Source organism: Quercus suber, unplaced genomic scaffold (assembly GCF_002906115.3).
Source record: "Quercus suber isolate HL8 unplaced genomic scaffold, Cork oak 2.0 scaffold_600, whole genome shotgun sequence".
NCBI classification, from domain to species: domain Eukaryota; kingdom Viridiplantae; phylum Streptophyta; class Magnoliopsida; order Fagales; family Fagaceae; genus Quercus; species Quercus suber.
In genome coordinates this window covers 202,507-229,298 of record NW_027070044.1, presented here as the reverse complement: position 1 = coordinate 229,298, position 26,792 = coordinate 202,507, and the positions used below count along the sequence as shown (strand labels likewise).

The following is a 26,792-nucleotide window of genomic DNA, read 5'->3' as shown; positions in this document are numbered from 1 at the left end:
TACAGTTTTCTTGGGTTGACTTTTTGTTTTTTTTTTTTTCTTTATGCACCATTTTAAGTATAAACGCATAGTTTTACTCTCAAAAACAAAAATTTAGGATAAAAAAAAAATTTCATCCTTTATGTTTGGGTTAGTTTACAATTCCTCCTTAAACTTTAAAATCAAGCAATTTTTCCTTAATATTTTGAAAAATAGCAAATATGTCATATAGTTATTCTCTCAGTTAAACCCTAATGAAAGCTTATGAAAAATATTTTATTGTGTAATGTCTAAATACTCCCACTAAATTTTAACATTCCAAAAATTTTCTTCACGTATTTTGAGTTTTAGATGGTGGTAATTTTTGAAAAGTTGGAATGATGATATAAGATATTTTATTTGTTATCTAAAGAATATTGATTTTCTAGGTTTAAATTTTCAAAACTTATAATTTACCTAATGGAAAATTCGAAGACACATGCCTTTTGTTATCTTTTTTTATTCTTAGCAAAACTCAGTTGCTTATTGTTGGAAGATGATGATATTCGTTATTATTCTTAGAAATTTTTAGTAAGTAGATATATTGCCTTTAGCAAATAGGTACTAAAATACTATTATAGTAAAATAGATATTTATATTTTAAATAGCTAACTTAACTTTGTGTATGATCAAAATTCCTATATGAATGAAATTAACTTTTTATAACATAATTATCAAAATTCTTAAAATTAACATCTCTTTTGATTAATGTATATTTCTATGTACTTTAAAAATTAAATAATTTATATCTTTGTTTTGTTATATAAATAAAGTTAGAATTGACTTTAATCGTTACTTTTTTTCCACTGCAAGCACGCGCCTTGCACATGCGGCCTTAACTGGTCTAATTAAATATCTAAAATTAGAAGAAGAGAGAGTTTCCAATATCATTTGCTTGTTTAGCTAAAAATAATTTAAATTTATCAACTTTATAATACTATGAACGGTAGTTATTTGTTTGGTAGAAACTTATATATATGGTGTGTGTGCATGTGTGTGTGTTTTTTCTTTTTTTAATTTAATTGTACCCGTACATATGCACGGGTTCTAAACTAATAGATATTTATAGCAATGTACTGTTATATCTTTAATATATAATGACCAATTTTTAACATTAATTTTCAAATAAGGGATAGCATAGTGATTTTATTTTTCTCCCTCATATTTTCCTCTCACTTTTTCTCAATTTTGGAGGTATAAAATTTGTGGATCATGGGAAAAACAACCACCCACCCCATTTTTCATCCTCTCTATTTTCTCATCTACCAAACAAGAGAAACATTTTGCTCTCTCCATTTTTCTCTCATATCTTTTTCATCATGCCCAAAATCACTAGTATCAAACATGCTCAATGATTTTGAATCATGATCCTACCTTTCACTAATTACTAGTGAGTGACAATTTACTTGTGGATCACTCATCTTTAGTGTTTGCCACTAGGTTCCAAGTCTTTACAAAGTGTGATTGATGTGACTTAAATAATGTTCTCAAGTGCAAGATTGTCACAAAGTAATAACTCAATGAGTCTGAAGTTGAATCTACATTGTAGACACCTCATTTTGTACCCGTTAATAACCTTTGGCCCCTGGCCCTAATGATGAGCTTGAAATAGTCAACCAACAGTAATTAAAGTGTTCACAATAATTCATAAGTAATCACAACTCAAAAGTGTTCAAATCGCTTTGAAAACGATGCTGAAAAATGATCTTTGCTCGCTGTTTTGACCATAACTTTTGATCAAAAACTAATTTTTGATTGAAGTTTGTTTCATTGGAAAGTAGACATCCTGGCTTCAATTTGAACATAACTTTTATGTAATTTTGGATTTAAATTGAGTAAGTTACTACTGTTTAAATTTAGACTAATAGTGTAGTCAAAATTAGGGTTTTTGGGAAGAATGTGTACGCATTCCTTGAACCTACGTACGCAGGCTCATTTCCTAGTCTTCTGAACTTGAGTCTTGGGCCCCAAAACATCATTCTTTGATGGGGATCGGTCCCTAGACCATTAGGAATGTCTAAAGTCATCTAAAAGCTCCAAAAAAACCCTAATTTTAACGTATAAATATTCACCTTATGTCTCAAATCCAAACCCTAGCAAGAAAGTGTGCCTCCATCTTTTCTAAACCCTAGTTCATCTTTTCTAAACTCACCACAACACCTTTGCACATCTTTCCAGTAGTAACTAAGTCAGAAACTAGTTTTTCTTATTTGCTTTCAAAACCCTTTTCAATTAAAGTGTGTTATGGAGTTGTGATTACTAAGTTCTATTTTTTTTTTCTCTTATTTATCTTTGTTATCTCAATCTAATTTCTATGTTGTAGGCACTGAGGGATCGGTTAAAAACCTCAAACTCGTGATCCTAAGTAAGGTGTGTGTTCTTCCTATGACCTCCTTCTTTTCTTAATATGATTCACATGAGTTTCTTGATATAGTTTCTCTATTTGTTAAATTTGTTTTGTTTGTTATTTTTAACTCTTTTAATGTATAATAATCTGCTCTTAGGTTGATTATAATCTGTTTCTATTGTGTTTGTGCCTTTATTTCATTCTTGTGATATATCCATGTGTTTTTCTTGATTTAGTTTATTTTATATGTGTGTTTAATTGGTGTAATTTCCATGTTCCTTTTCTTGTCATGTTAATCTAATTTTGAGTAGTTGATAATATTTATTTTTAGGGTCTCTCATGTGTTTTTTTAGTTTTGTGTTTGGTTGATTCAATAAGAATGTAATTTTTTGCAGTTTCTTGCTGAGGATGCATACACATACTCGAGTATGCGCACTCATACTCGAGTATGCCCGCACATATTTTTGAACATGCATACACATGGTTAAGTATGCATACGCACTCTAAACCCAAATTTGTGCAAATTTTCTTGTTTTATTTAATTAATTATTTTTCAAATGTTTTCTAGTCTGTTTGAAGTTGAATTCTCTATTCTAGGTCATTTAATTGTGTTTAATTGTTTTCCATGTTTATTTTAGTATTTTTTTCCCATGTTTGATTTATTTGATATTTTTTTCTTATGTGTTTGATTTGATATTAGTTTTCCTTTTTAATATAATAACTTTAATTTTGTATTTCCTTTAATGTTGTGATTTGTTTTGTATTTTATCTTATTTAAGTGCATTATGTATGTTTAGATTTAGGATTAAAACTCTTTTAATAAACTCTTTAATTAAATATGGGACAAAGTTTAGCTACAAAATTGGTTGTAACCTTAGACTACAAACTCACTCAATAAAATAAATATTACTGCATATTTTGAAAATCTAACTGTTGAATTGCATTTTCTTTATGCTCTTAATGCACAAGTCAAATTTTGTGTCAATCGGATTTTATTTACTATATAATCTATAAACTTATATTTTATGCATAATTTTAAATTACAAAAACTTGCAATTTATAAATTTATTGATGACATAGCTATTGATTTTTAATTTTCTTGAAATTTTGTAAACATGGAGGATATAAAAAGAAGATGTAATCCAATGGTGGATTTGTCAAAATTCACCTCTAATAAAAAGATATTGAGTGAGTTTGTAGCCTATAACTACAACCGATTTTGTAGCTAAACTTTGTCCTTAAATATGGCATAGCAACACATAATGAATGTCGGCCCACAAGCCAAGTAGTTTTGAGTGCCTAACACATTCCCAAGTAGCACTCAAAATCCAAACCCATAATTTGGTATACGTAAACCTATGTATCTAAGTAAGTGGCCCAAATCCATTCGGTTGAGGCGTACTTCCCATGGGGGGCATGAACAACATGGTGAGTTAGTGTGAGATGGTGCACTCACACACATGAAAGGGGAATTGATTAGCAAACCACAAGATGAAATAAAATTGAAAACAATAAAATTTAATTGAAGAGAAATTTTGAGGGTTTAGTAAAGAAAATTTCGATTGAGAGAAAGTAACAATATTTTAAAGCGTTAAGCTTTATGTATCTACACACAACACATCTATTGGTAGTCTGAACAATATTTATTTTATAAACTCAACTAAAATTCATACGAATGATGATCTTAGTCAGATGATTTAGCAATAAGAACTCAAGAATATATTTTCTAAGGAAATTTCATGAAATTGATTAATTTTAGGCAAGACAAACCGATGAATTAACTCGCAGAGAATTTTAAGCATTTAACATGTCCAAATCTATGCTAAATGAAAGAATTACACAGAATTAAACACTTTTTCTAGATAAGTAAAATCAATCCAAAACACAAGAGAATAAACATTAAACAATTAGGTTTCACCCCTTGTCTTAGCAAGACTTTTAGTAAGCCATTACACACACAAAAATAAAATAAAATAAAACTTTAAAAGAAAAACTAATTTTTGTTGTAAGCACCTACCCCTTGAATTTTTCCATAAAAAGCCTTTAAATAGGTCAATAAATTCTATTACAAGTTGGATTCCTATTTGCCATTATTTTTATAGAAAATTTTAATTAACTTAATTGTAAGAACATATGAATAGTACTAGGTTATAACCCATGCCTAAGCATTTACACGAAAACATTCAATAGAGTAACGATGAAGTAATCTTATCTAAGTAAAGTAGACACTTGCCATAAAATCATACTACAATTAGAAGCTATTTAGATTTTGACAGTGCTTCAACTCTAATATATTACCATATTACCATATTTTACCCACTCCCACAACTTATAAGGTAATCTCCCCTCCTCGCATGTTTGATGATTTTCCTATGGTATCTGCTTTGATAGATCATAATACAAGAAAATGGAAAGCTAATTTAGTAAGAGTTTTGTTCCTGCCTTTTGAAGCCAGTATAATTCTCAACATTCCCTTAAGCCACAATCTACCTAAGGACAAAGTAATTTGGGTTGGCAACAAAAAATGGGACTTCATTGTCAAGAGTGCCTACTACGTTGCTCTGAAAATATTGGAAACTAATGAAACGGGAGAAAGCTCTAATAGGGATCCCAGAATACTATTATGGAGGAAACTTTGGCACCTTAAGATTCCAGCAAATAATAGAATATTTGCTTGGCGTGCTTGCATGAATGCTCTACCCACAAAGCTTAACTTACGCAAGAGAGGAGTAAATACAAATGTGTCCTACCCCATCTGTTATGAAGAAATTGAAACTATCTCACACTTCCTTATCTCATGTGAGTGTGCTAGATAGGTTTGAGATAATTGGTCTGAGAATCTAGTGAACATTTTAATCAATAACAATGATATCTCAGATGTTGCTATGAGAATTTTGGCTGAAGGAACAACCCAAGATCTTGAAACCTTCTTTCTAACTGCTTGGTCCATCTGGTATAATAGAAACCAGAAAGTTTTTGAAGATAGTTGCCACCCCCCCCCCCCCCTCTCAACCCAAGTATGGAATTTTGCTAGAAGGCTCTCTCGCGACTTCAAGGAGGCATCTAATCCTTTTTGTGATGAGCAATCTTCTTTGAAAGATGGATGGAGTCCCCCACCCTTGGGTATGTATAAAGTTAATGTGAATGGCGCTACCTCAAATGATGGTCAACCTCCAGCATTGGAGTGATCATCAAAAAAAGCAAAGGAGAAACCACTGCTACCCTTTGTATGCCCCTCCCTGGTGAGTACTCTAGATTGGAGACTGAAGCCATTCAGCTGAGAAAGGAGCTCTATTAGCCAAGGAAATGGAGTTGCAGCAAGTCATCGTTGAATCTGATGCCCTCTCAGTTGTTGATAGTGTAAATGTTGGTGACGAAGGTGACTGCAATGGACACCTGTTGCAAGGTTTAGGCTTATTCTTAACTCCTCCAATTCCTAGCAGTTCAAGCATCTGAAAAGGGACTACAACAAGGCTGCCCATGAGTTAGCTCAACACGCTAAATGTTATGGCACCAATCAAGTCTGGAAGGGAGTATGACCACCTATTATGCAGCACTTAGTACAATCTGATTGTAGATAGTTTGATGTCATTTGTACTCATGACCTTGTTGTATGCCAATTTCAGTTGAATGACATCTGTTTTCTCATAAAAAAAAAAAAAAAGAAGAAGAAGAATGGCTTGGCGCTTACGCCTTCAGTGATAATAGACTTAACCAGTCTGTCGGCCCAGTATTCTAACATTCTAATTATTTCATGGGCTATGCTTTTGAAAACGACACACACAGCTAGACCCAAACCCAAACCCAGCTTAGGCCCAAGTTCAATTTCATTTCCATCGTGAACTCATAATGACACTCTCTCCGTCGTGACTTCCAGTTCCAGTTTTATAGTCTCTGTCTGCGTTTGATCTAACACTCTCAATTTCATCCTTATACCGATCACTGAATATATCCACAAAAATCGACATGCTGTGCATTTGAGCATAGATAAAACCTAATCTGAAAATGAGTGGAAATGGCCGGAGAACTACTCGGAGCAGAACCAAATCCGCCACCGATGCCGACGGCGACGATCCTCTCCGTAACACAAAACCTAACCCGAAACTACGTAAAGATAGAAATAGAGCTCACAACTCCATTCGGATCTTCGACGTCAATCTCAAAGTCATGCTAGGAGTCAGCGTTTTTGCGTTCTTTGTGATCTTCTTCTTAATTCGCCGCCTCGTAAATCCTGCTGAAGAAGTTCGGAGACCGAGGGTTGTAACGCCATTTCCGGCGCCAAAAATCATGGACCTTCCTCAGGTGAAATGTTTATTTTTTTTTTTTTTTTTTTTTTTTTTTTTTGAATTCTGGTTGATTAGTCATTCAGTGTTAGTTTTATTGGTATTACCATATGTCTATGGAGTGAATTGAATTGGTTATGGCAGTTTCAAGGAGAGCACAGAGAGAGTTTGTATTGGGGAACCTATCGCCCTCATGTTTATCTCGGAATTCGAGCCAGGTATAGTGAATATTCTTATTTGTTTGAGGATTTTTTTTTTTTTTTTTTAATTACAACATGTTCTTTGTGAAATGAACCATGTATGGGAATGAAGGAATAGTCATATAGATTATTATCCAGGTCATGATGATAATCCTGAAAATTCAAAAAAAGAGACCAAATGTTTCTAGTAATTGATTTATTTGTTTTTGTAGTAGTGTTTATGTTTAAACCAGTTTCAATGTAAGTATTATAGGAATTTCTTTGGAATGTAGTTTTTAGAGCATTTGGAATTTTCATTGAAAGTTGTCAAAGATGATACCAGAACTATTGTCTTAGCTAGAGGATTTGGTTTGGGTAATACTCTTGGGATGTTCGGAATCTTATTTTGCTGTTTTTGATGTGGACATTGTGGAGGAAACATAATAAGCCGTACTTTGGAAGGTACAGAGAGACCAATGGGTCAGTTGGAATCCTTGTTGATTTGAACTTTGTTTGATTAGTCTCAAATGCGGTGTTCTACACATGGGAATTCCATTTTTGAGTGCCGAGATTCACTTATATTTTGTGTATAATTCTTTGTAATTTATTAAGTTACTTTGTGTTCATCATCATACACATGAAGTAATCTATCTTCTTAATATATATATTTTATAGGAGTTGGGGTTTAAATGTAAAAAAGTGGGTGGTTGATTATGGCTGTTCATATTCTGCACTAAAGTATGTAAATAAAGATCCAGATTTAAACTTTGAAGTATCAAACACCTTTTACACAGTACTTATCCAAAAAAAACACCTTTACACTGGTTTCGTTTTTGGTTTGCAACAGTAGATAAATAGACTTTAGTTTGAAATCAAAATTGAGGAATTTCATGATCCCAGATCTGCAATTGTGCGTATTGTGTACTTGGAGTTCATGTTTGGACATGACTAAAGTTACTATAAACACTAAAGCAAGGAACTTTGTATTGCTACAATCAGAAAGCCAGTTCCCGGCAAAATGATATAGTTGGGAAGATCACATGGCTGTTATATTTTAGAAAGAAGAGGAAAAAGAAAACATTTTTGTCAGCATCTGATTGTTTTTATGTTTGTTTTATTATTCACTTTCATCCAACTTTATGAATTACAATAGATGTGGTAATAAGCTGCTGTAACTGGCAGGACTCCACGGTCTTTGCTTGCTGGCTTGATGTGGATTGGCGTAAAGGATGGAAGATATGCCATGAGACATGTCTGCCAAGATTCAGATGAGCTAAGCACATATGGTTGGACGCATCATAATGGACGTGACTTTGGGCACCAAATTCTGGTTGACCAGGACATGACTTTGGCAACAAGTTTCTTGAAATCCAAGGTTGATGGCAGTGGCTATGGAGGAGATTGGGCTGTTCGGATTGATGTTCAAAGCAAGCAGTAAATGACCTGACCTGCTAGTTATGATCTTTGCTTTATCAAATGCATATACTATGTTAAGCTTTAATAAAAATTAATAATAAAATAAAATAAATATAAGGAAAAAATCATCTTCAAAGAAAGAAAGAAAAAGTAGCATCTCAAATTGAGTTATAAAATGAAGGACCTGTCAAGACTGCATCAATTAATCTCTCTGGCGTTCTTTTCTGGCTCTGATTCATAAAGACCATAGTTGATTATTTTAAGTTTTTTAAAGAAATTTATGAAGTTTTTAATGCTTTTTATTACTAATATATAGCTCTTAAGCACTTTGTAAATCACATATTTTAGGTTAATATCTTGGAGAGAAGTGACTGGATGACATGGGTTAGCCATTGGGGTTTTTTTTTTTTTCCTCCTGTTTCTTGTTGCTAGTTACACACACATATCCCTACTTTGATGCTAGTGCAAAAATGTGAACCACATTAGTGTTGGGTTAATTTTTTTTGTTGGAAAATGATGATCTGTTAATCTTACAGAAAAAGGGGGGGGGGGGGGGGGAGCTTTGCCAATCTCATTTTGCAACACAAATTTTTATCTTTTAATATTAAAAATTCCAATACAAATTGTGTACTAAATGAGGTACGTTAGTAGGCATAAGACAAGCCACAGTCCAGAAGTTGTGTGCATCATTCATTTATTAATAGAAGATTGCCTGAGGGAATGAGTGTTATATTTTCAACATAATGCCTACAGTTAAAAGATTGTCTGCATACTTTATACACTTGCTATGCACATGGTTTTTGGCAGACTCAGGATTTCTTGATTAGCCATTCATATACACTTTGCAACATTAATAATTGTTGTAATTCATCAACAGATCTGAAAGGAGTGAGGATATGTTGAGAACTGCACATATATTTTTCTATATGGCTGATGAAGATGGCCACGCTCTAAGTTTGAGTAGAGATAACTTGGATGTTCATGAAGGTTCTCTCCTTGCATCGGGTTCACGAATGGATGTTGGAGGTTGGCAGCTACATTTAAAATCAATGGTAATGTTAGCAATGGAATGAAATGATAAAGTAGCCAAAATTTTGCTTCTTTGTGAATGATAGAAGTATTGCCTTTGAGGAATCGCATGTACATGAGCCACCTAGCTTTTCTGGTGTTATATTTGTAGATATTATCAAGGAAGTTTTCCATGGAGTAGCACTATTAATTTAATCTTTTTCCTAGTTTGGATACTTACCTGTAGCCTACTTTGTGTTTGTGCTTTTGCAGGATGATTTGGAAGTCCATTATTCTGGTTTTAAGACTAATCACATTCACAATTTATCTGAACTTGTCCAGGAAAACCTTGGAGCTCAAGTATGTCATATTTATATTTGCATCCCAATTTCCATTTCCTTTTTTTTTTTTTTTTTTTTTTTGGTATCATTAGAAAAACTTTGCAGCTTCAAATTATTAATGTGGTTATTAATTTCTTTGCTTCATAATGCCACCAGGCAAGAAAGTATGGTCGGCTGCAGCTGTCTGACACATCTGATGGCTCTCCAAATATTCTAGTTTTTCAGGTAGGTGGTTATAGAGTGATTGGGTACCATGTATTCTTTGAATTATATTCGACTATTTAACTAATTTAGGATCTTAAAGCTGTGAATTATCTGTTAACTGCTCAAGATTTTTTTTTCACCAATCCTTTGGAGGCCTCTTGAGCTTATGGGCTACTACAGAAGGCGAGCAGCTACCAAACCACCCCCCACCCCCCTTCTCCCAATAAAATAAATATTTAAATAAGGGTGTCCCCAGTGAAAGTGTGTTTCAATTCATAGTCTCTGATATGAAACCAAGACTTTTATAAATACACTAACTGACACCTTCCATCCTTGAAGTCTTCATTATCATCTACCTTCTTTTGAAGTTTTGCAATTCTATGCAGGTTTCTGCTAGGATTCCTTTCAAAACAGATATTGTGTTTGTCTCTAGAACTGGATTGCAAAGCTCAGGAGTTGAAGAACGTGTCAACAGCCTTACAGGTGCCTTCCACATGCATTCAATATGTCTATGATATGCATTTGCAAATGTTTTATTTATCTGTTCATTGAGTTTTCCAATGTCTGCTGGCAACAAAGTATATATGAGAAAAATCAGAAATGTACAAGATAATAGAAAGCCGGCACTTGAAATTTGAGCTACATAAAATTGAAGTTCTAGATAGGGTTATCTGTGGGTTTAGTCTTTGAAAAGTATTGTCGCTAGCCATTATGATCTAAATTATCAAACCAATTTCACTCTGCCTTCAATCTTACTGCTAGTGTTGCTTTCTATTGTGGTTTTTGTCAATCCATAAATCGTAGTTCTCCTTCCTGCTAATTATCTAGAATGTGTTTCAGTTTCTCTGCTAATTATCTAGGATGTATTTCTCTATATATAGTTTTGTAGTCCTTTTCCCCTCCCTTTTAGGCTTGAACCACTCTTTGCCAGCTGAGCCAAGACCCAGGGGCAGGTCTTTCCTGAATCCAGGGGAAGTTTTCTACATTAGCTTCTAAATTAAAAGAAGTTGTTTCTCCTTTCACTCTGTTTGTTTTACTGTTAAATTTTAGGTACCTCACTGACTAGTCAATTGAAAGAGAAGCAAAGAGAATTTGACACTAAATTTGAGAAGAGCTTTAATCTGGCTGACAAGGTATCAATTTTTAAATCCTTGGAAGCTTTTTCCATCTACTTTATCATACCTGATTTTTTATTGTCATGACACCAGTGATGTCTCTTGTTTTTATAGTTGCATTAGATGAAGTGAGGTAACAGATAGAATTCCCTTTTAATTTAAATATATATATATATATAAAAGAAGAAGAATTTAGAGTTCCCTTCAATGATATCATTTTGTTTATGATATCAATTTGATCCTGAGTAATATGGTGGAGACTATGCTGGATAAGCTGACTAAAGCTTGATAACTAAATGCCCCTGCCTGCCATCTTGAGTACTTTGTTGAAGTATGAGATGTGATGTTTGCAGCCTACCTAAGTCCTTAATTCCCTTGTATTCGTGCCTTCCCTCACCCTGCCTTTAACTTTTAGGGTGCTATTTATGCTTTCTGATGTGATATTTAGTTTTGACCTAGCCATCTCTGAAATATCAAACACTAAAACCGAACAATTATTGAGATTGGTTAAATACATTTCATTAAAAACAGTGCAACTGACAATGCATAAGTTGTACATTTGTGACTACTTGAACTTATATATATGATTTAATTTTAAGAAAGTTAAAATTACAAATGGAAATTAATGGAAGGAAGAGTCAAAACTCATTAAAAGTCTTTTTCCCTTAAGTTTTGTTTTATTCGCCTACTTCATTCTTCCTAAACTTGAAGAATTCTGAATTTGTGGGGTTATATTTTCAGCTCGATTCTGAATCCATGATTGCTGGTAAAGCTGCTATTGGAAACATGTTGGGTGGCATAGGCTATTTCTATGGCCAGTCAAAAATTTCACTCCCAGGAAACCCTAATGTGAGTAATATGAATTTGTTTGATTTTCTTCATGTGAAGTAAGTTCTCTTTCAGTAGCACTGAAGTATTTAAATAAACATTGATTATTCCAAACATAAATGATAACATCAGCCATATGACGAAGTTCTTGTTCTACATGATTTGAGGTATTATTCCATGTCTCAAGCTGCACCATTATCAAGCCTGATTTCTAGTTAGTTAGAGTGCTTCTAGTGATTAAGATGGAATTTTAGATCTTGTTAAGTATTTTAGACAAGTGAGTGTTCAAAGAATGATTAATGGACATAATTAGAGACTCTGGCAAAATAACGAAAATAAAGCTTTGCGTGATTAGTGGACAGTAAGAGGAAAAAGTAACTAAAGATTTCAGTGGTTTCCTGTCTTTCTTGGGGCTTTCCAATAACATAATTAGAGAGTCTCACTAAATAACAAAATATCACTTGATTTGGTTCACTTCTGAAACCTTTGACATTGAGAGTAGTAGTATACATCAGGGGGAAAAGAAACCCTCAAGTATTATGTGTTAGGTTTTTTGCATTAACTTCTGTTGTTCCCGTTAGTAATTACATTCTAACATTTTTTAACAATGGGACATTATCAAGCCTTGTAGCTCAGTGGCAATGCCTAGTCCCCTTTATGTGGAGAACCAAGGATTTGAATCCCCCATCCCCACACTTGTAACAACTGAAATTTAAAAAATAATAATAATAATTATTAACAATGTTTCATCGTTTTATATAGTTTTCATCTATTCCCCTTTGTTTTACAATCTGTGAAACTGCTATTATTCATATATGTCATCAGCTGTCATCAATTTGGACATCTGACAAAGTCCTATAGTGGGCCATTTTTCTCTACAGCTTGGGGGTCTCAATAATTTTATTTCGTATTGGCCAGCTGAGCTTTACACAGCTGTTCCAAGTCGACCCTTCTTCCCAAGGGGATTTTTATGGGATGAAGGTTTTCATCAGCTGCTGATCTGGTTAGTTGTCTCTTTTATTGTTCAATCTGCATTTTGTTTTTCCATTGTCACAAGTGCAGATTTTCTGTTACCAGTATGTTTAAGGAAATATGCAATTTCTCTGACAGTATGAAGTTAATTGCTTTTTTAAATACTAATACTTATTATTAACACCATATATATACTATTTAACTTTGAGCAGGCGTTGGGATGTTCACATTAGCTTGGATATAATTGGACACTGGTTAGATCTAATGAATATTGATGGATGGATTCCACGTGAGCAAATTTTGGGTGCCGAAGCCCGAAGGTAATATTGAATCTTCATTCTCTTTTCTTTTCTTCTTCCTCTTCCCTTTTTTTTTTTATTTTGTTGTGTAGAGAATCTTTTTCAATTATGCACCATAAAGTTAAGAGTTTTAGATTTTCCCAGTGCAGTAATGCAAAGTCTTTTCTTGTGCACTTGCAGTAAGGTCCCAGAGGAATTCATTCCCCAGCATCCCACTAATGGAAATCCACCAACTCTTATTTTAGCCTTGCGTGGTAAAGTTCTTTCTCAATAACTTTACATAAATATGTTACAGGAGAATCAATTTCTGATCATTTTATTTTATCATTTTACGAGGCTTCTTATATGCTAAGTTGAACTATAATGTCAATGAGTTGATGGTGATGCTTAAGTTGATACAAGTTATGGCCTAGTGCAAGATCACATAAGGCCTTGATTCTCTGAATCGAATCATTATGTAGAAAGTAGTTTGATACTGAGTACTGTAGTTGTGGTTACTTATTGCTTAGCAAAAAATCAAGCTTCTGTAGACTACATTCTCTCTTTGATAATGTGCCTCTCTCCCTTCAAATGTGCTTACTTTGTAGTGGGGCAATTAGTACATAGCTTTCAAGCAAGGGACAATTAATAATTAGGGAATGGATCCCTTCAAGATTACATTTGTACATGATGCATCAGTTTATGATTTACCACTTCCTAGATGTGGGTGATCAGAATTAAGAGCATTTATATGGAATAAAAATGGAGAAAGTCACTATCGGAAGAATATCTCTGAAACTGAATCTGCCATAGTGCTGTTTCATGCTACAATATTGGGGCTGATATGGATGTCAAAACAACAATGAGATGATACTTTATTAAACTTTTATATCTTTAATGATAAATAGTGATCTATGGTACTTACTAAAAAAAAAAAAAAAAAGATGAATAGTGAACTATAGTAAGAAATGTGGAACCATTGCAAGCTTTAAAGCGCCAGTTATAGAAATAACAAAGCTACAATTTGTCAACGAGCTATAGTTTAATTGGCACTTCCTTCATAATATTGGGATGGAGGGTTATGTCATGGGTTCAAGACCCACTAGGTGCATGTGTAACTTACCAATTACCAATCAAAAAACAAAGCTAAATTTGGTCCTTAGATTCTCAAGATTGTGATTTCATATTGAAGTAGTGGCTGAGTTTTATCTGATGCCCTTTCTATTAATGATTAATAATTTATCAACAGAGGTTAAGATAAATTAATTTCTTTTTTCTGGTTAAGTGAATGAAAAGTCATCTTGATTTGAAAATCTACAACTGCCAAGGAGATCTAGCTCAAACGGCATCTCCTTCCCTTGTAAGAGCAAGTTGGAAGGGGAGGTCATGGGTTCAAAACCCACTAGGTGCATATATAACTTACCAATTAAAAAGAAAAAAAGATTTGAGAATCAACAACCATAGCTCATATTTTTCTTATAGGGTAGCACTCATGGCTCATTCAGCAATATTGAGCACAACTGCAAAATTCCACTAACATGAAAGAAATAAAATTGGACCATACTGACTTGGGAGCTCTGACTGGGATTTGGATTCAAAGTTAGTTGAGAAATTTAGGAATCAATGACTCAAATTGGATTTTAAATTAACTTGCTTGGGACATCGGTTATTTGTCAATTTGGTCATGAAGATGCCATTTCAAACAAGTAGAAGGAGAGAACTTATGTTCATACAGTGATTGAACATCCCTTCACTTTATATGTAGAAGAATTGAAGTTATTGCCCATGCCCTGTTTTCTGTATCTGTGGCACATTGTTTAAAACAAGTCAGTTTCTTCTTTTCTTTCTTTCTTTCTTTCTTTCTTTCTTTCTTTTCTTCTAGAATTGTGCATGTCTCTTGTTTTTGTCATTCAGTTATGCATGATAACAGGAGATTAAAGAACTTGCTACTCTATTTCTTTCCGTCTCCATATGTTTTATAAGCAAAATAATGTTATTCAAAAGAAGAGCTATTTCGAAAACCACTCCTAAAAATTACAAATTGAGATTCAAAATATCTAAGAAAATTTAGAAAGGTTGATGATGGGAGATTAAAGAATTTGCTACTCTGTTTCTTTCCCTATTCCTTGTATACATTTGTTATCTAAATAATAATTTAGCACTCTGGACTTTGAATCCAGCGACCTGGGTTCGACTCCCAGTAGGAACTCAATAATATCATTTACTTATCAAAAAACATACACCTATCCAAAAAAAAATCCGATAATAGTTTACCATCTTTCCATAAACCTAATTTTCCATGTGGTGCAAAACTTTGCTTCTTCTAGACATTGTTCATAGCTTAAAGAGAAACAAGTTTACTTCCACGGAAAGCAAGGAGATCTCTTCATTCCTAGAGCGGGCTTATGTTCGCCTTGAAGCATGGTTCCAATATTTCAACACTACGCAGTCAGGTATATAAGGTTTATCTTTCTTTTCCTGTTTTTTTTTTTTTTAATTTCCTGTGGTGGTTGGGGCTGTAATTTTGCAAAGCTGTAGACTATAAAAAGCACATCTGACATCAATGTATGTTTTTGTTTATAATGTTTACATTGATTGTTACTTATCAAAAAAAAAAAAAATTACATCAACCTATGTGAAGCTCCATTCTCTGAGCTTGATGTCATCTAAAATAGTATATGATTGCGTTTAATATTACTCAAGGATATAGACTATATATAGCCGTTGCTGGCATGGTGTATGTAAATGTATATGCTTGTATTTGTATATCATATCATATACTTAATAAAAGTTTCCTACAAATTGTGGTTGTGTCGAATGGATGTCCTTTTTTTTTTTTTTTTTTTTTTTTTTTTTTTTTTTTTTTTTTTTTTTTTTTTTTTTTTTTTTTTTTTTTTTTTTCGAAATCTTGGTGATTTGTCATTTTGGTCCCTTAAATTTTTTTTTTTTTTTTTTTGGGTCTAGTCCAGAATGTTTGTGTTTGTTGTCAATGTTGGCCCTTCCATCCATCTCTATTAACTACTAAAAAAAAATTTTGATTCTAAAAGATAATAAAATTTCATTCTATTTATAACAAAAATACAATGTAGACCCCATAGGTTTGATAAATTGTCATTAAAAAAATATTTCTTTAGTAGTTAATGGAATTTATGGATGGAAGGACTATTGCTGACAACAAAAAGACAATTCACCAAGTTTAAAGGGTGTAATTTTATTTTGCCTTTAAAATCTTTCTCCAATTAAATTTTAAAACTCAATTACCAAATGTTTCAAGAAATGTAAAAAGAGAAGTTTCATTATGTATTTTAAATTGTTTTAATAATTTACCTGGTCTTACACAATGTGTTTTCAGCACGTAACTTAAAATAATTTTTTATCTTTCATTTTTATTGTTCAGTTTCAATTTTATTTGTTGAAATATCTTAGTTTATATGTGCTTTTTTGCCACAAGTATTATACCAAGAGACACATTCTCGAGTGCAACAATGCACAATAGCGCACTCTCACATTTATGTGCATCTATGCTCTCTTCTTCTTCTTCTTTGGTGGATAAATAGATGTGTGTCTATTCTTTCACAATGCTGGATTTTTATTTTTCAAATTTCTGATAAATCTGGACTATTGTCTTTGCACAGGGAAGGAGATGAGCAGCTATTATTGGCATGGGAGAGATGTTACAACAACTCGTGAATTAAATCCAAAGGTTCTACGTTTCAGCATTTCATAATTAGAAACAAGGAAAATGACTTTCTTTTGGTGTGTAAGTATAGAAATAGCATCAATTTTACAATATAAAAGGTCCAAATTTTGAGAAAAAATCTATTAAGGTTAGCTTTTAATTATGTTGTTCATATGTTTTCATTATCAGGTAGGTTTTTTATAACATAGATTGAATCTTTTATATTTATTTTTATTTTTTAATTTATCGGACACATCCAAATTAAATGCTTTTGAAGTTTCAATAAATGACAAATATTATCTTATGAGTTTGTTAAGTGAGCGTCTTCACATCATGCTGTATCCACTTTTTTCCTTTTATTTATTTTGTTCTTTTTTTAAAGCATTTTGGTACAATGAATTACTGAGACCTAATGTAACTATTGTGCTTTATCCCTAGTTCTAACTATGTTTGCCCCTAGGGATTCAGTAGTGTTTTTGGTAACAAAAACACATCTGCATATATTTGTAAATTTACCAAACCTTATTACTTGTCACCGTAATCTTCTCAAAAATAATTCTGGCAAACTTGACTCTATTGATTTAGGCGTTCTTAGGAGTAATATGATGTCATGTGTAGATCTAGAAATTGGACTTCATTTTGTGCATTATTTATTGACCTCTTTATCAATGAAATGTTGGATTCCTTGGAAACGTTTCCCTAATTGAAAACTAGTGGTAAACTTACATTGTTTCTGGCATTTCCAGACACTGAGCTCTGGTTTGGATGATTATCCACGTTCTTCACACCCAAGTGAAGATGAACGTCACTTGGATCTTAGATGCTGGATGTATCTTGCTTCAGATTGCATGCATTCCATTGCAGAGCTTCTTGACAAGGATACTAAACCTGGAAAGGTAATGAGAAAAGATATCTTGAAAACTATTAGAGGTCTCATCTAGGGTTCAAATCCCTCCCTCCCCCATTGTAACTCTTGAATTATCAAAAAAGAAGTAGAACTCATCTATTACTTAATTGACCTTTGAAATTAAATGATGCAGGATTATGGTGCAACAGCTAGGCTGCTCTCAGATTTTCAAATTCTGAATCAGGTTAGTTTTATTATCATGCTGTCTGAAACTGAAAGTGTTAATTCCTCTACTTTTTGTGCTTATCATTAGGTAATCTATGATATGTCATTTTTATTTTATTGTGTAAATAGGTAGTACTATTGGAATATTGATCACAAACAATTCTTCCCTTACTGTTATCAGTGAAGTGAGGAGAAAAAAAAAAGGTGTTATAAATTTTGATGACTTTTCTTTTTGTCCTTCTGCTTCTTTTTTTTTTTTTTTCTTTTTTTTTTTGGGTTTGGAGGGGGAGGGGTTGAGTAAACTCTATTAAAAAGCATAAAAGCAAAGTTCAACCCAAGAGCGCGGGGTTTCTACAAGAGTAGCCCCTTCTAAGAAAAGGAAAAAGGAAGAGAATAAAAAGTCCAAATGAAATATACAAATAAATTTTTGAGCCGCAAAATATAAACTCTAGGAAGTAACTCAAAGCCGTGAAAGAAGTATGTAGTTGAGTATTTGATTAGATGTTTAGGTGAGTACATATAAGAGTAGGGTTGCCATTAAAGATTTATTTTTGTCTCATATGTGCTTGATGTTTAAACAGATGCACTTGGATAATAAATACGGAGCTTACTTTGATTTTGGAAATCATACAGAAAAGGTATGCTGCTTGCATGTTTCTGTTTCTCTCAATATGATATGATGTTTGTGGTGCACTTTCACAAACTGGTGAGTTACACGTGCATGCAGTGGGATTGAAACCGTGACCTCACCATTGTCCTGCATTGTTTCATTTAAAGGTCAATTGAGTAATATATGAGTTCTCAGTCTCCTAGATAGCTTTTCTCATTGTTATACCTTTCTCTCCTTTTGCATAAACATGTTTTCATCTTATTCATTTGGTAAGAATTTAAAAAGGTTCATCAATTACCATCAATCTATCTACTCTGCAGGTAAGTGAAGAAGAATTGATTCAGGGACTTCTCTAGGCTTCTTAGTTCATTAGACATTGAATCTGCAGGCTTGAGATGCTAGCATTTGCTATCATCATTGAAACATTAGATATAGATTGACTCTGTTGTGGAATAGGCCCTTGCTCTGCTGAATCACATATATTGTTAGGTGAACATGCCTAGATATTACCAATTTGCTTACAAGATTCACCTGCTTGTATTGAATGTTGGTTTAACCATGCTAGGTTCGTCTGCACTGGAAAGAAAATATGGTAGGAAACAATTATGCAACTCGAGAGCTTGTACGTCAAGTGTTAGAAAGGCCTGAGTTGAGACTGGTTCCTCATGTTGGTTATGTTAGTCTTTTTCCATTCATGGGGAGGATCATTCCACCTGTAAGTTACAGAAAATCAAAATCTTGATTACAATGTTTGACCAATTTTCTGGTGCTTGGCTTTTTGTAATTTGTAGCATTGTAATATAAAGTTGTTTCTCTTTTTTTTCCCACTGTGTGTGGGGTCATTTTTTTGTTTTTGGGGGGTGGGGGGGCGTGGAGGGGGGTGGATTGTCTCCATTTGTTATCGTAGATCTCTCATGTGGACTGTTTTACACAGGAATCATGGATTCTGGAGAAACAGCTTGACCTTATTTCAAACCAGAGCATCCTATGGACTGACTATGGACTCCGTTCTCTTTCCAAAACAAGGTGTTAAATCTATTCTATCTAATTAATGTACTTTGATACATAATGTGCTTGAGATCATGTTTTTCCTAGAACTAATCAGACCCCACGTCTCATTTTGTATGCTGCAGCTCATTATACATGAAACGCAACACAGAGCACGACCCACCATATTGGAGAGGTCCTATTTGGATGAACATGAATTACATGATTCTTTCAGCACTCCACCATTACTCTAAAGGTATAACTCCGTACCTCATACAAACAAAAAGAACCACAAAGAAAATCTTTTACAACAAATCTTTTTGGGTTGATTGTAACAGAGGATGGACCATATAGAGACAAAGCCAGAGCCATCTATGATGACTTGCGAGGCAATTTGATTAGGTACCGTTTCAGATTCTTTTGCCCACGATGTCTGAATATGGCTGAAGCTCTCATGAACTCATTAGTTAATTTAAATATTATTCAAACCTTGCTGCAGAAATGTGGTCCGCATTATCACCAGACTGGGTTTCTGTGGGAACAATATGATCAAAGAAAGGCAGGGAAAAGGCGCGCGTGTATTTACTGGTTGGACGGCACTTGTGGTACTAATGATGGCAGAAGCCTATGGCGAAAGTTAGGATACTTGGAATCAGTTGTACCGTAATAATATATTAGATGTTTAATGGTCGGAGCATCCTAATTTTGTTTTTTTGTTTCACCTTCTCCGACAGTTTAAAGGGAAATTATAAGTTGATAAAATCATTGGTATCTACATTGGCACACTAGCCCTTTTGCGTGCATCATTGTGGCATAATGTTTTGGAGGATCCAATGTTGCAGGAGCTTGTATCAAGCATTTTGTTCCAGTTTTTCTTTTTGTTAGTTGAAGATGATAACACGACTAGGCGTGCCCTTTGGAATCTCCCAAATATTGTTATTGATGTGCAAGTCCAGTGAGGTGTGCAATTAGAATGAATCAGAATACTGATCAATCCATGGGTAGCAACCTGTCCACACACCAAGTACCTGTGCTAAATGTTCGACTAGGTTTGCATATATGATAAGCAAGCACTGGATTTCTAAAGTTGACAAATACGCGAAAAGTTCTAAATGGGGATATCAATGCAAACACGTATCAACATCGAATATAAATTAACTGGAAGCATTTTCTTATCTGGATCAAGAGCTAGGACTGTCTATAGAGATTCTAAACTTGGAGACGTGATTTTTTTTTTTTTTTTTTTTTTTTTTTTTTTTTTTTCTGAGTGAGAGAAGTCAGAAGATAGTGATTGTAGATCGTGATTTCAGGGAACCCAATTGAGTTTCAGTTGTTTAGATGAACCATTGTATTATCTGTTTAAAAGAATGCAGTGCTTTAAAACCGACAACTAAAGAAAAAGTACTAATAGAAACGGGAATGATGTATGAAACATAACTATATTAGATCATTTAAACCATTTTATAAAAGTTCAAAGAAAAAATTCGACCTATGAAAACATTCACAGGAGGAGAACAGTAACAAATGCAGCAAATTTCATCACTGGCTATCATTATCATGAACGCATATTTGTGGAACCCAATTGTCAGCCTACATCATACTGCAATGGAGTGCTCACTGGTTTAAAAAAAAAAAAAACTATTTTCGTCATTTTTTACTCAAGGTCTGACCTGTTCGCTAAAAGTAAGAAGGGGGGGGGGGGGGGTGGAGAATTTTTTATCATGACAGAAGTAAATGAGAGTTTCTAATGCTCTAAAGGTTAGCTAAAACGAATTCTGCTATTTTACTTAAAATTTTTCTATTGGGATGGAGTTGTATCAGCCGCCAGTGATTTTTTTTGTTACCTCAAACGCAAAAGCTTTTTTAACACATTGAAAATATCATCAGAAATAAATGCAAATGTGTCTGCCGTTTAAGCTTTATTAGCTCAATCTGTCAAGTCTGTGTCCTCGGCCATAATGATCTCCATGTCCCTGATATCTCTCTTCAAAACATTGCCAAGCCTAGCAATGGCCTCCGTCTGCTGTTGTACGACCTGGGCCACAAAAAATGAAGATAAAGACAGGGTGTCATACATCATAAATTTTCAGAATTCTAATAATGTTACTAAAGAGTAGTAATGCCCCATACTGAGAAGTTATAAATTATTACGCAATATTAGCACACTCTAACCCCCAAAAATAAAAAATGTGTTCGTCAAAATAATTAAAACGTCAAGAAAAAAAATGATGAGCATTCAAATTTAGTCTGCTCTCACCTCCTGCATATCAACAAGACTCTGTTCATGTATTTTGGTTGATCCTGGAAGATAAACAGAACCTCCAGCACCAATGCCATTTGCTTGAACACGGGACAAAGTCAGCAGGTTTTGTACTCTTCTAGAAAGTTCTGCTCCAGATCCTTTCAGCTGAAAATGTGTACTCGTCAGTACAATCTCCAGATAACAGCCCAAGAGAATTACCAAGCATCAAAGTGAGGGCAAAGGGCATGAAACGTCTACCTGTCTAGTTATTGCAGCTAACTTCTCAGCCAATTCAACTTCCCCTTTCATTAAGGGTAATCGGAAACCCTTACCCTCCAATGCCTCCACCATTCTCATTACCTTTAGGAATATCACATGTAACGATAGAAGTCAAAAGAAATTACAATGATATTACAAGGAAATTCTTTATCCTGAGCCTCCAAGCCAACTGCAGATTTGACTAAAAAATAGAGAACAGGAAAAGAAGCAAACCCTGACAAACCTAAATCATACTTTTAATCCCTAAAATTTGGTGTGGAGTCTATATTGTTCCCTTAATCTATAAGGATTAGATTTGGTCCCTCATAATTCAAAAGGGGAACAGTTTCATCCCTCAATTTATTTCTGTTTATGTGACTAACAGGATGCCAAGGAACCCCATTTTTGGAGGGCCAAATCAAACTAACCACATATTTAAAAGACCAAAATTGAATCGACCCCATAGACACGGACAAAATTGTTAAATTTTTTGAAGTTTCATGGACCAAATCCAAACTTTTTGATATTTAAAAGACCAAATCAAACTCTCAAATTTCAGGGACCAAAAGTAGAGTGAAGAACAGAATTTTTCCATCAATTATGCATTATCTTGATGAAAACAAACAAGACAGATTGATTTTCTGATGCAATTGACTAGATCATTCTACAAAGTTACCATAGTTTTTCAAACAGAGTAGAAATTGCCCCTACCCTTAAAAGTCGCCTTTGAAGACCTTGCTCTTTCTGTCTCATTCTTTCAATCAACGGAAGAGTGTCAGCTTGCAAATGTCTTTGAAGCTGCAGAGATTATTCGATATGTAAATGCTAAATCCGCGCGCGCACGTGTGTGTGTGTGTGAGAGAGAGAGAGAGTACCATCTTCACATTGCTTTGGGTGATTCGCAATCTCTCAGCATCTGAAACAATGACATCATCTTGGAGCTGCATCAAGCCAGTATTAAAGTGTTATACTGGCCTGCCCCAAATATAATAAATAAAAGGGAAGAGAGCACAATCCATAAGGTAAGGTTTCCTAGAACATCCAAGTATCCTTGCCACTTTTTCTCCTTGGAAGTGCAACAATAGAAACAACAGAAAAATAACTATAGCAGCCTTGACAAGGAATCTTCTCCTAAATTCATATAAAATACTTCACTTTACCAATAGATATATATATATATATATATAACCATAACATCTTACTCAATATGTGTCATCACCTAGCTATACAAAGTTCTAATCAATGAATTCATTTCTAACCATTTTCTTTCTATCATAGCCATTTGTGAACGGTCTATTATTGACATTAAGTTTTTCCTTTTCCGTACACTCCTTGAGTGGAGTTTAGTTTTGCCTTCTTATTCTTGTTTTCTCTCCCAAATCTTATTGATCGTTATAATCTGGGTTCTTGATTTGTGCCACTGTAATACACTTCAAGTGTACTTGGTTTTTTTAAAATAAAATTTCTTACGTTACTAATCAAAAAATATATAAATATTTCACTTTACCAACAGAATATATATATTCCCCCCCCCCTCTTTTAACTAATTCATTGTTGTAGATTGTTTACAACCATTACATCTTGCTCAATATGCGTCATCACCTAGCTATACAAAGTTCCAATCAATGAATTCATTTCTAACCCTTTTCTTTCCATCATCGCCATTTGTCTAACTCAAAACATATGTGGAATCATATACTTATGCTATTTACTTCACTCAAAATTATTTCACTGGGGCTCGTTCATTACAAAACCATTAGTAATATACAAAGACTTTTCATTCTGCATCCATAAGTTTCAATCAAGTCATAGCAATAATATAGCTTCCATAACTAATGCATAATTCATCCCCTCTAAACATCAATTCTTGCTCAAAACCCAACTAGAAAATTGCATGGAAATTGTTCAAATCTACAATATCATTTTTGTTGGATCCAAAACAACAATCTTTTTGGTGCAAATTTCTAAGAAGATCACTTGTGAAAGCTCCCATTTGTGGTTCAAATTAACATACATTACCTTGAGACGTTGTGAAAGATCCTTAAAACCCTGAACGAGCTGAGGCCATAGGCGTTCCCTGTCAGCACTTTCCATACCTTCCAGCTTTCCCATTGCCTCCGCCCACATAATCTGAGAATGCAAACTATCTCAAAACTTAGCAAAAATGACTCAAACAAAGAAATTTGTAGCTCACATACAAAAACCAATGCAAACATAAACTCACATCTGATACACCAGCAGGCTTCACCCTGAACTGTGGATCCGTTACGCTGAACAACAAATGCTGCAAAATCAACACAATCATAAACACATAACATAAACCTCCAAAATCCTAATTTCCAATTCCTTCGCTCAGAAATGGCATTGAATCAAACTGAAACTCTGTTATTTAAGAACAATAAATTCTCACTCCACAAACACTACCTAAACTGAATTTACTCCATTAAGTAACATAATGAGCTTAAAACCCAATGCATTCGAAAATCCAAACAGAGAGAAACCGAAAAAGATAACGTATAAACGAACCTTGAAAGCATATTTAGGGTTTCCAGGCTCTTCCTTATATGCATCGACAATCGCCTAATCCAGATAACACACAAGAAAATCAAAAACTCAAAACCAAAATGCAAAAAAGAAAAAGAGAATAGGGTTAGGGTTAGGGTTAGGGTTTTACTTGAATATCGCGATCGGCGAGAGAGAAAGGGAGAGGAGATACAGGAGCCATCTGAGTAGTCAATTGCGCATTGGGGAAAGGAGTGGGCTGCGGCGTAGAAACGGCGTCGTCTGGAAGCCGAAACCGGTAGATGGCGACTGTTGCTGAAACAACGAAGTCTGTTGCTGTTGCTGCTGCTGTTGTTGCTGTTGTTGTTGTTGTTGAGAAGAGAATGGTGTGGAGAAGAGAGAAGAGCCGAAACCGCCGGCGAAAGACGGCGTCGTTGGAGTGCCGAAAGCTGGAGTTGAAGAGGGAGTACCGAATGCTGGGGTGGAGGAAGGAGTGCCGAATGCTGGGGTTGAGGATGGAGTGCCGAAGGCTGGGGTTGAGGACGGAGTGCCGAACATTTTTGCTCTTGTTCTTGTTGTGGTGGCGGTGGTGGTGGGAAGAGGGAAACTGGAAAATGTGGGGGGTTTCTTTGCTTAAACACAGAGCCTCATTTTGAGTTCTGCAGCTCAGGTGCTCCAACTTGTCTTTTTCTTTTTTCCTTTTTCCTTTTTTCTTTTGAGCGTTTAGTGCTTGGGCAATTTGGCTTGAGGGCTGAAGTTGAGAAGGACTGAGAGACAGTGAGATCTGAGAATTTTGTGTTTGGGCGCCAGAAGCTGTGAAGTTTTTATGCTGCCAATTTAAATTTGTTTTTAACTCTTTTTTTTTCTTTTTTTTTTTTTTACTGATACTGGGGAGGGGCATTTATTGAAAATAAAAATATAATAATAATAATAATAATAATAACCATCTAAACTACAAGTTTATAGTCGAATCAAGTTATTTATGAACGGCTTAATTTCTAGTTTGAAAAAAATATTTTTTTTATATTTGGTTTTTTTTAGGGATTTTTTTTATATTTGTTTGTTTAGTAAATAAGTCAAGTTTAAGTTTAGATTCTACAATTAAATAAGTCAATCTCAAATATAATAATGTGTTTGAGAATAATCTTAATTTTGTTTGGCAAAAATAAAATTAAACTTGAATATATAATTTTATTTAGTGATGAGTTATAAACTCGATTCTTATTTGAAATAAAACTAAATGAACAAGCTTGAATTTTGAAACTCAACTTGAATCAATTTGTTTATAGTGCTATTTTTTTATTTTTCACGAATATAATTTTTTTGTTTTTTCTTTCTAAGAAAGTGAACCGAGAATATGATTAAATGAAGTTTATAAATGAGTTAGAGACCAATCACAAAAATGATATTTCGTTCTCCAAAAAAACCAAAAAAAAAAAAATCGATAAAGGTTATACGGTCACCAGCAAGTGACATAATGGTCGTTGTTTGCATATTACCAAAAGATACGCATGAATGAACCTGGTACTTGATGACTTATTAGGGGCAAAATGGTCTTGAAAACAATTAACAGCTCACTGATTAAGATTTTTTTTTTTTGGATAAAACTCAGTATATATTATTTTTATTTTGTAATTTTAAATAAAGGGTAAAATTTGAATCTAGTGTCCGGTGGCAATAGACCCGTTAAATAATGACACGCGTCCACTTTTGGACACATGTCACCATCTGACCAGTCCAATAAACTAGACCTAAACCAAGTCCTTTTACAAAACTAGTGATTTTTTTTTTTTTGAAATGTGGTTTTTTTTTTTAATATGACAACCTTGAAAATAAAAAAATAAAAAATAACTTACACTATTACACATTCTAATAAATTAAAACTACAAATCAAATCAAAATCCTATAACTTCCATAAAAAATAAAAATAAAACCACAATTGTTCATCTAAATTGGCAATTAGCTAGGCGATGTGGGACAAGCCCACTATTCTTTTTCTTTTGAGAGAGGAACAGTAAATTTAACAACACACACACACACAGGGAGTGGGGACAAGCCCACATCGCCTAGTTGTGTGTTTGAGTTCCCCTTTAAAGCCTTCACACTCCCAACAAGAGTTACCGGCTTTTGTTGTGGGTGAGTTGTGTGATATTAAAGGTTCATCCCCACTCCCTGTGTGTGTGTGTTGTTAAATTTACTGTTCCTCTCTCAAAAAAAAAAATTGGCAATTAGCACACCCTCAGTGCTGTCCTATTATACTTTAGTTATGTATAATAACCACTTTAATGAATAAATCAGACAAAGTTTATTTTATGCATACAATGTCTCGAACAACATTTTTTTTAACTTTTTTTTTTTTTTTTTTTAACTAATACAGGGGAGGGGCATTTATTGAAAATAAAAATATAATAATAATAATAATAATAATAATAACCATCTAAATTACAAGTTTA

At 33.8% G+C, this 26,792-nt stretch overlaps 2 protein-coding genes and 1 long non-coding RNA gene across 3 annotated transcripts in view; 2 read left to right on the top strand and 1 right to left on the bottom strand.

Annotated features, from left to right (window-relative positions):
• LOC136063961 (uncharacterized) overlaps positions 1 to 26,792 on the top strand; it is a 58,036-nt gene that overhangs the window by 17,218 nt on the left and 14,026 nt on the right. The gene's annotated exons all lie outside the window — the stretch shown is intronic.
• Positions 6,211 to 20,292, top strand: LOC112011637 (mannosyl-oligosaccharide glucosidase GCS1). Its single transcript, XM_065765011.1, is given in 24 exon segments — positions 6,211 to 6,667; positions 6,793 to 6,866; positions 8,010 to 8,261; positions 9,121 to 9,295; positions 9,525 to 9,611; positions 9,749 to 9,817; positions 10,183 to 10,279; positions 10,847 to 10,929; positions 11,653 to 11,760; positions 12,621 to 12,742; positions 12,924 to 13,031; positions 13,191 to 13,264; positions 15,317 to 15,442; positions 16,625 to 16,692; positions 17,415 to 17,564; positions 17,709 to 17,759; positions 18,322 to 18,378; positions 18,916 to 19,065; positions 19,285 to 19,376; positions 19,484 to 19,593; positions 19,676 to 19,739; positions 19,837 to 19,847; positions 19,850 to 19,898; positions 19,900 to 20,292. Coding segments are annotated over 24 exon segments (2,553 nt in total). The 5' UTR covers positions 6,211 to 6,370; the 3' UTR covers positions 19,979 to 20,292.
• LOC112011646 (nuclear pore complex protein NUP54) lies at positions 20,754 to 25,160 on the bottom strand. The gene is given in 10 exon segments (XM_024044011.2): positions 20,754 to 21,372; positions 21,595 to 21,744; positions 21,838 to 21,939; positions 22,549 to 22,635; positions 22,713 to 22,778; positions 23,857 to 23,967; positions 24,062 to 24,121; positions 24,364 to 24,417; positions 24,512 to 24,609; positions 24,612 to 25,160. Coding segments are annotated over 10 exon segments (1,122 nt in total). The 5' UTR covers positions 24,898 to 25,160; the 3' UTR covers positions 20,754 to 21,264.